Here is an 8478-nt window from a genome sequence, read left to right as displayed (position 1 = left end):
GGAATGTTGCGAGGATAAAAGCGGGGCCGTGCACCCCAGCCCTTGAAGGAAAGGCAGGCTGAAAGTATCTTCGAGGGAGCCCCACAGACTTACTTCGGGAAAGCATCAAAGCAATATGTCTTCTTGGTTTCCGGGAAGGCGACACGCATGCCGGAGGTCAGGGGCGAATGCAAGATGACGGCGGCGCACTCGTAGCGAGAGGCAAGGTCCACCGTGGGCACGGTACCAATGCTCTGCCCGTACAGGATGATGTTCTCCGGGCTGATCCCATATCTGCAGAGTGGAGAGAAGGCCCCAAAGGGATATACGTTCACCGTGCCAGGTTCAGTTGCTTTTCTAGGCCATGGGTCGCCAACAAGGGGCCCACGGGGGCCAGAACGCCCGCTGACACCTTTTCAGGTGCCCAAGTGTCTCTAGGAAGGGGGTGGGGCCAAGCGGGGCGTTAGCCCAGCAAGGCTTGCGATTGGGTATGGGAAATTTGATTGACTGCGAACATTTTTTAAAACATTGCTGCTGCTGCAGCAGCTGCTAGCGCAATGCAAGGATCTTTTGACGCCTGACTGAAAGTCACCCGCGGCAGCCATTTTGTGGCTGGTTCCACCTCCTAGGGCGCGGCTTCCATACTGTGTCAGAGTTCCCAAGTGGCCCGGAGGCTCAAAAAGGTTGGAGACCCCCCTACTCTAGACTAATCATATACACCTCCTAACACCTCCCAGCACCCCTTCTCTCTCTCTCTCTGACACATACACACACACACAAACGGAACTAATTAAGAGAGATTGGATTTACCCAGCAGCTGCATGTGGAGGCGTGGGGAATCAAACCCGGTTCTCCCAGATTAGAGTCCACACTCCTAACCACTACACCAAACTGGCTCTCTGCAGAACTACATGCCACAAGATGCAGCGATAGCTACTCGCTTTGATGCTTCAAAAAAGGAACTGGACACACTGCTGGGAACGAAGAAGAAGAAGAAGAAGAAGAAGAAGAAGGGATTGGATTTATCCCCCACCCTTCACTACCCAAAGGTGTCTCAGAGCGGCTTACAAACTCCTTTCCCTTCCCCTCCCCACCACAGACACCCTGTGAGGTAGGCGGGGCTGAGAGAGCTCTGACAGAAACTGCTCTTTTGCAAGAACAGCTCTTATCAGAACTACGGCTTGCCCAAGGTCATCCAGGCAGGTGCAAGTGGAGGAGTGGGGAATCAAACCCGGTTCTCCCAGATTAGAGTCCACGCACTTAACCACTACACCAAACTGGCTCTTCAGGAAAAGCAGTGTGGGGTAATCCATCGGCCATGATTGCTGGAAGGAGCTTCCATGTCTAAAGGTTGGGCACCTCTACAGTGCTGGTTGACCAATCACAGGGATGCACTGGTTGGTAATCTCTCCAGGACATCTGTTTGGCCGCAGCCGGAAAGAGGCCTCTATCCAACCGCGCAGTTAAGAAAACTTAAGTACCCTGTCGCAACCCAACAGACTCCTCCTCCAAATTTTGTCCCTGCAGGAACAGCATGGGGGAGGGGGTCTGGAGTGAGGAATTGACAGATGCGGTTGCCCCCTCTTGAAAAGACAACACAGCCCCCACAAGAATTTCTCCTGTAAATCCTTTTTTTCAATCATCTTAGAACATTTTTAAAAAGGCGTGCACACCTTTAAGCAGAGTGGGGTGCTGTAGTTGACTAATTCCCACACTGAGCAAGGGGTTGGAGTAAGTGACCTCTAGAATCCCTTCTAACGCTGTGTCAAGAAACCGGTCTCCTTTGAGAGAGTTTTTCGGCCTAAGTGTTCGCTTTCTTGACTGTAGAAGTCATCGCCCCCACCTGCCGCCTTGTTCTCAGAATGGTTGCTTAGGCTGGCAGAAGTGATTAACTTGCAGCAGCTGAGAACTGTCATCTGAAGTCGCTGACAGCTTGCAATTTAGAGATCTATCCTGGTGAGAGTTTTCTATTGGCTAAGCATTTTTTCTTTCTGCACCAGAGAAAAATTTCCTTCACAAGCCACAAAATCCTGGCTATGGGTCTGAGTATACCTGTGAACGGGTGATCGATGTGGAATGCAGCGACAACCAGAGAGGCTGTCAGCTGCCCAGTTTTGAAGACAGGATGCCAGTCCAGAAGTACCTTTGGCTCAGTGCAGCAGGGCTGCTTCAGTCTACTCTTTTCCTCTCTATTGTGTCCCCTCCTTCCCCTCTATCATCTGAGATTGTAAACTCCATGGAGACACAGCCCTACTGATTTCTACCTCTACCACTCTGTAAGGCTCTGTGATTGCAGGGGAGAGACGACGGCTGCAAAATCTTGCAAAGATTGCACAGTTGCTCCCCCACTGTCATGGGCATGGATCAGGATGAGCTGACAGAGCCTGCAGAAATCACAGCTGGCCCCTCTGAAGCAGCAGAGGAGGATAGCTGGCAAGTGTCTGTAACAGCGGTGTTCACACCTGGCCCAGATAATAATAATAATAATAATATTTATTGCATTAGCAAGAAAGCCATAGCAACTGTACAGAATAAAAAAACACCAAAACAACAACAAAAACCAGCACACACTTAAAATTATCAAATTTGTATATAGGTCGACAGTTATCAGCAATAAACTAATTAAACTCAGGGAGATCTGTTTTCTTAATCACCGCAGCTAGAAAGGAAGCCACTATAGTGGCCCAGATAAGAAGGAAGAACTGCAAGCTGAAAGTCCTCCTGACTCACCCCCACGTGTGACTCGTTTAAGGGAGTGACTGCGGCAAAACTTAGCAAGCAGGCAAAGAGAGGCCAGGCTACAAGGGAAACGCTCAGCCAGCCCAGAGTTCTAACAGGACTAATCGTGCAGATGGCTAATTGGTAGCAGCATTAAACTCCACACTCTGGGCAGTACCCTTCGTGGAAGCAACAAGTCAGCTTCGTGCTGCTAGCATCCACTCCGGCTCGACTCTTGCACCTAGACCTTTGGACCCCTTGGCTTTGGACTTGGCTCTGTGTTCCTGGCTCCTGACCCCAGCTTGGCTTTTCGGACTACGTTTCTGGTTAGTGATTTGGACTTGTGTTTCTGGCTCCTGACCCCGGCTTGGCTTTTTGGACTTTGCACTGTCTTCTTGGGCCTGACCTTGGCTTGTTCTGGACTCCCTTTGACTGGCACCCCAGCCCATGACACCCACCCACAACTCTTCACAGGCCCCTGTCTTGAAGCAGCAATAAATTATAACACCTAGAAGTGCTTGTGGGAGGAGCCCTTGCGACATTATTGTTGGGTAACGTGTAAAAGACTTGGAATATCGGTACTATAAACCACTGAGTGATGGCAGGCCCTCCCATTCTTTGCCTCCCCCACCTGTTGCTCGCAGATATACTGCCTCTGCATGGGGAGGCTCCTTTCCCTAACCATTACGGTCAATCAGACCGTCGCAAGAACCTCACTCGCTGCATCTTGAAGCTCACCGGGTGCGGAGGGCTTGCCAGGCTGCGTCGACGTCGGCATAGAGGTTCTTCTCCGAGGGCTTCCCCGTGCTGACCCCATATCCGGAGTAGTCGTAGGAGAAGATGTTGCAGCTGATGCGGGTCCCCAGGCTGATGTAGAAGCTGCACATCTGGCCCAAGTCGACGGCGTTGCCATGGGAGAACAGAACCGTGAACCTGGAGGAGAAGGAGGAAGCATTGGCACATGCCAGAGTCAAGCCTGGCTCAGACACACTGCAGTAGGCGGCAGCAGAGTCCTGAGATGGTAGACAGGACTGTAGCACTTCCATCACAAGCTGTGGATATCATCTAAGCACCAATCCTCTGAATCCCAGAGCCAGGAGACAACACCAGGGGAAGGCCTCGGCCTCTATGCCCTGCTGTTGGCCATCCACGGGAACCGGTCGGGCTCTGTGTGAGACAGGATGCTGGACTAGATGGACCACTGGTCTGATCCAGCAGGGCTCTTCTGATGTTCTTATCAGGGAAGGCCTCGGCCTCTATGCCCTGTTGTTGGCCCTCCAGGGGAACTGGTTGGCCACTGTGTGAGACAGGATGCTGGACTAGAGGGACCACTGGTCTGACCCAGCAGGGCTCTTCTTATGCTCTTATCGGGGGAAGGCCTCGGCCTCTATGCCGTGTTGTTGGCCCTCCAGAGGAACTGGTTGGCCTCTGTGTGAGACAGGATGCTGGACTAGAGGGACCAGTGGTCTGATCCAGCAGGGCTCTTCTGATGTTCTTATCTGGGAAGGCCTCAGCCTCTATGCCCTGCTGTTGGCCCTCCAGAGGAACTGGCTTGCCACTGTGTGAGACAGGATGCTGGACTGGATGGACCACTGGTCTGATCCAGCAGCACAGGACTGCTCCAAAAAGACCCCTGTTTGCGCTACCCAACAGGGCAGAACAGAGAGCTCTTTTTTAAAAACTGGGTGTGGATTTGGTACTCCTTTCTGCAACTGAGCTTTTCGAAACCCAGCGGGGCAAGGGAGTCTCCGTTTGATCACAAGAACATCTGACGTTACCTCATACCGGATCAGACCCTCAGTCCATCAAAGTCAGTCTTGTCCACTCAGACGGGCAGCGGCCAGAGCCAGTTTCGTGTAGTGGTTAAGTGCGCGCCATCTAATCTGGGAGAACCGGGCTTGATTCCCCACTCCTCCACTTGCAGCTGCCGGATGACCTTGGGCAAGCCATAGTTCTGTCCAGGAGTCATTTCCTGCAGGAGCGCACAGGAGCGGAGCTCCGGCAGTAAAGAGCCCACGGGGCGGGCATATCCAACAAGTCCCGCCCCCTGCTCCCAGCAGCCCCGGGCCACGAGGAGCATGAGGATCTGCGCGTCCTCCCCCCAATAGCTAGCAATCCGGAAGAGTCCAGTGGAGCCCAAGCGGTGGGTGTTGCCTTCCGACACACTTCCGGTGATGTCAGGGGGTGTGGCATATGCCAATAAGTTATGCTAATGAGTTATGCTAATGAGCTCCTGCACCTCTTTTTCTACGGAATGACCCCTGCAAGCATCGTGATAGCCCTTTCCAGCAAATACCCAGAATTTATAATATGTTCAGAAACAACACAATACACGTGTTCAGGGGTACGAACAAAACCCTAGAATGGACAGAAGTTACGCCCTGAAAGAAATTTCCTTCATTGGAAAAGGTGCACATTGAACGGGGCTTGGATAAAATCCATGCATTTTGCTGACCCAAATAAATGAAGAATTTGAAAGGGCAAACTGGTCAAGGTTACAAAATGAATCACAGCTTAGAAGTACAGAAGTATTCTGCGGGTTCATTAACTGAGAGAAACCGAGGACAGCCGGCCCTGAAAATGGCCATCTTAATTCCCCCCTCCCCCCAGGCTAAAACACTTTCCATTCACACAGAAGCATGCCCGGCTTGCCTACGAAATTATCTTACTGTTGCAGGCAATATAGTTGGGGGGGGGGCAGTTGGACTTCACAGCTGGCGAGGATAAGATGGGGTCGGCCACCAAGCCAGGGGGAAACCAGTGGATGCCAGCGCGGAACATGATTCGGGCTCTTTTTGTAGCAGGGACTCCTTTGCATCTTAGGCGACACATCCCTAATGTAGCCAATCCTCCACGAGCTTACAGAGCTCTTCTTACAGGGGCTGCCATAAGCTCTTGGAGGATTGGCTACGTTAGGCGTGTGTCGCCTAATACGCAAAGGAGTCCCTGCTACAAAAAGAGCCCAATGGGAGAGGTGTGGCTCTCCCGCCACGCTGCATTCACCAGAGAAACGGTGGGAGTGAAGGATTCTAAAAGTGGTTTACAAGAGGACAGGAAATTCCAACCGGAGAACACCGCTCCGCCCAGTTCCCCTTATCTGCCCCACACAGAACTGACGCTTCTCACACCACCCTTCCCTGGCTTTTCCCTTCTGTCCTCCTCTTCCTCTTCCTCTCCCCCGCCCACGTCTCTGCTGGAGCAACTCTGGCTAATAACACAGCTCCGTCTGGAGACCCACCCTGGGGCCCTCGAGACATGTCCGCCGACCCTTCAGAAAGGAGAATTTCTGCAGATGCAAATGTTCCTGCTAGGAGGCGGGACGCTGGTGGCCGCCGACATCATTTCTGGAGCCCACCAAGTGTTTTGAGGCAGTGGGATGGCTTTTGTCCTGCAAGGCTTCTGATTGGCCATTGGAGATTGGAGTGGCTGTGCCGATTTTTAAAGATCTCGCTTGGGCAGCAGCTGCCACCGCAGCACATGGATCTGTGGGAGCCATTTTGTGGCAGCCATTTTGTTGCCGTGCCCACCACACCGTGTCAGAATGCCAATGGTGCCCACAGGCTCAAAAGGGTTGGGGTTTAAACAATCACACTTTTGCTGTTGTTGTTCCACTGTTCTTGCAAGGACCTCCTGGCACTGCCTGTGGTTCCCGGTCCCTCCATTTTATCTTCACAATGACCTTGCGACCAATGCCCCTTCTAAGCCGTGGAGTCTTGTGAGCAAAAATTCTACTTTGTGAGCTCCTGGCATTCAAGTTGTGAGCGAGCGGTTTGGCTCCTGCATAAATTAGTTTGCTCTGGAGCAATGCCCCCTCTAAGCCGTGGAGTCCTGTGAGCAAAAATTCTACTTTGTGAGCTCCTGGCATTCAAGTTGTGAGTGAGCGGTTTGGCTCCTGCATAAATTAGTTTGCTCTGGAGCCCTCCTTCCTGAGCCAGGACAAAAATGTGTGAGCCAGAGGCTAAAAAAACTGTGAGCTGGCTTTCCGTGCGTTCCGTGCGCCTTGGTGTTTAGTCATGCTGGCCACATGACCACGGAAACGTTTTCGGACAGCGCTGGCTCTTCGGCTTGGAAACGGAGATGAGCACCGCAACCCTAGTCGGATTCGACTGCCTTTCGAGCAAGGGAACCTTTACCTTTAGCCTCACACTAACTCAGCTTAGAGGGAACACTGCTGGAGAGGTATGTCAAGGTGCAACCAGGCCAAGGTCACCCAGTGAGCTTTATGGCTGTGTGAGATCTGAACCCAGGTCTCCCAACCATGCCCTTCAAACCTCTCTGCCCCGCTGGTTCTCAAACTTTTCAACGTCTTTTCTATTACCAGCTTCGCGGGAAGCAATTCCAGCCATTCCTGCAACGGGCCTGTTAGGCAGGCCGGTATTATCCTGCAAAGAGCTAGTAGAGAAGAAACGACTGAGGCGAGATTGGAATCCACAGCTCACAGACTTTGCCAGTTCTTAGGTCTTTTAAAATTTGGGCATGGCAACTGCCCAAGTTTCACCGTGCCATTTCCCACCCTTCCAGGGTTAACGTTTAAAATACGTCTGCCTCTGTGTTGGGGCGGACAGTCTGCCCCACCAGGCAAAACTCAGACCCACACCACTGATCTAAAGCATTGGACTAAAATCTCAGAGAGCCGGATTCGGATTCTGTATCCTAACAAATTTCTAGGCTGTGACGGAAACGGTTTGGACAGGCGTGGGCTTGATTTGCTACAATTCCACCGGGCCTGCAAGACGGACCTCTTCCAACGACCTTTGGTTGAGGCAGCGGGCTTCTCCCTCCTTGGGTTCCTCCATCAGTTGCCTGGGTCCTTTGAGATCCTAAATTTTAAGGATCTCCAAGCGAAAACTTAAATTTGACATCATTAACCACTGAGAGATCTGGTTCTCACTAGAGTCGTATTATGTGATGCTGTATTGTATTTTAAAATGTAAATTGTGTTTTAAATTGTTTTAATTGTATTCAGGGGTCATTTCGTAGAAAAAGAGGTGCAGGTGCTCATTAACATAACTCATTAGCATAGCTTATTTGCATATACCACACCCCCTGACATCACCAGAAGTGTGTCAGAAGGCAACACCCACCATTCAGGCTCCACTGGACAGTTTTGTATTGCTAGGTATTGGGGGTGGGAGAGAACGTGCAGATCTGTCCTCGCACTTAACTGGCAGCTTCTTGAGGGCTGCTGGGAGCAGGGGGTGGGGCTTGTTGCATGTGCCCGCCCCCTGGGCTCTTTACTGCCGGAGCTCCGCTCCTGTGCACTCTTGCAGGAAGTGACCCCTGATTGTATTGTAGTTTATTGTTGGAAGCCGTTCTGAGCCCATCAAGGGGAGGGTGGGATATAAATCCAAAAAATAAAATAAAATAAAATAAATCCAACCTGGACTTCCTCCTTCCCAGTTTCCCCCCAACTGTTTTTGAGGCCAAGTAGCCCTCCCCCCTCCACAGAGCCAGCAGAGGACAGGGGCTGGGACCCCATCGATAAGGGTACTGGAACAGCCAGGGAGTCACAGAGAGTCCAGGAAATTGCTCAGGACAACAGGGGTCATTTCCTGCAGAAGCACACAGGAGCGGTACTCCGGAAATAAAGAGCCCAGGGGGCGGGCACATGCAACAAGCCCCACCCCCTGCTCCCAGCAGCCCTCAGTCAGAGTAAGAGGCAGCCAGGGAAGCTGCAGATCCCCCCCCCGGCCCCCCGGCCCCAAACAGTCCAGTGGCACCTTTAAGACCAAGTTTTATTCAGGTACAAGCTCTCCCTCCTCTGCGAGGACAGATCTGCAC

The 8478-nt window shown here is 52.0% G+C and overlaps 1 protein-coding gene across 1 annotated transcript in view; it reads right to left on the bottom strand.

The window, feature by feature from the left end:
- ABHD17A (abhydrolase domain containing 17A) overlaps window positions 1–8478 on the bottom strand; it is a 13815-nt gene that overhangs the window by 3345 nt on the left and 1992 nt on the right. Inside the window, exons 2-3 of the mRNA XM_015418819.1 lie at window positions 3436–3630; window positions 94–273 (exon numbers count right to left, since the gene is read on the bottom strand). Coding sequence (XP_015274305.1) covers window positions 94–273; window positions 3436–3630 — 375 coding nt within the window. The remainder of the gene's footprint in view (window positions 1–93; window positions 274–3435; window positions 3631–8478) is intronic.

The sequence above is a fragment of the Gekko japonicus genome, unplaced genomic scaffold (genome assembly GCF_001447785.1).
Source record: "Gekko japonicus isolate JY-2015 unplaced genomic scaffold, Gekko_japonicus_V1.1 scaffold1421, whole genome shotgun sequence".
Classification (NCBI taxonomy): Eukaryota; Metazoa; Chordata; class Lepidosauria; order Squamata; family Gekkonidae; genus Gekko; species Gekko japonicus.
Note: the sequence above shows the minus strand (reverse complement) of the source record. Positions and strands in the feature narration are given on the sequence as shown.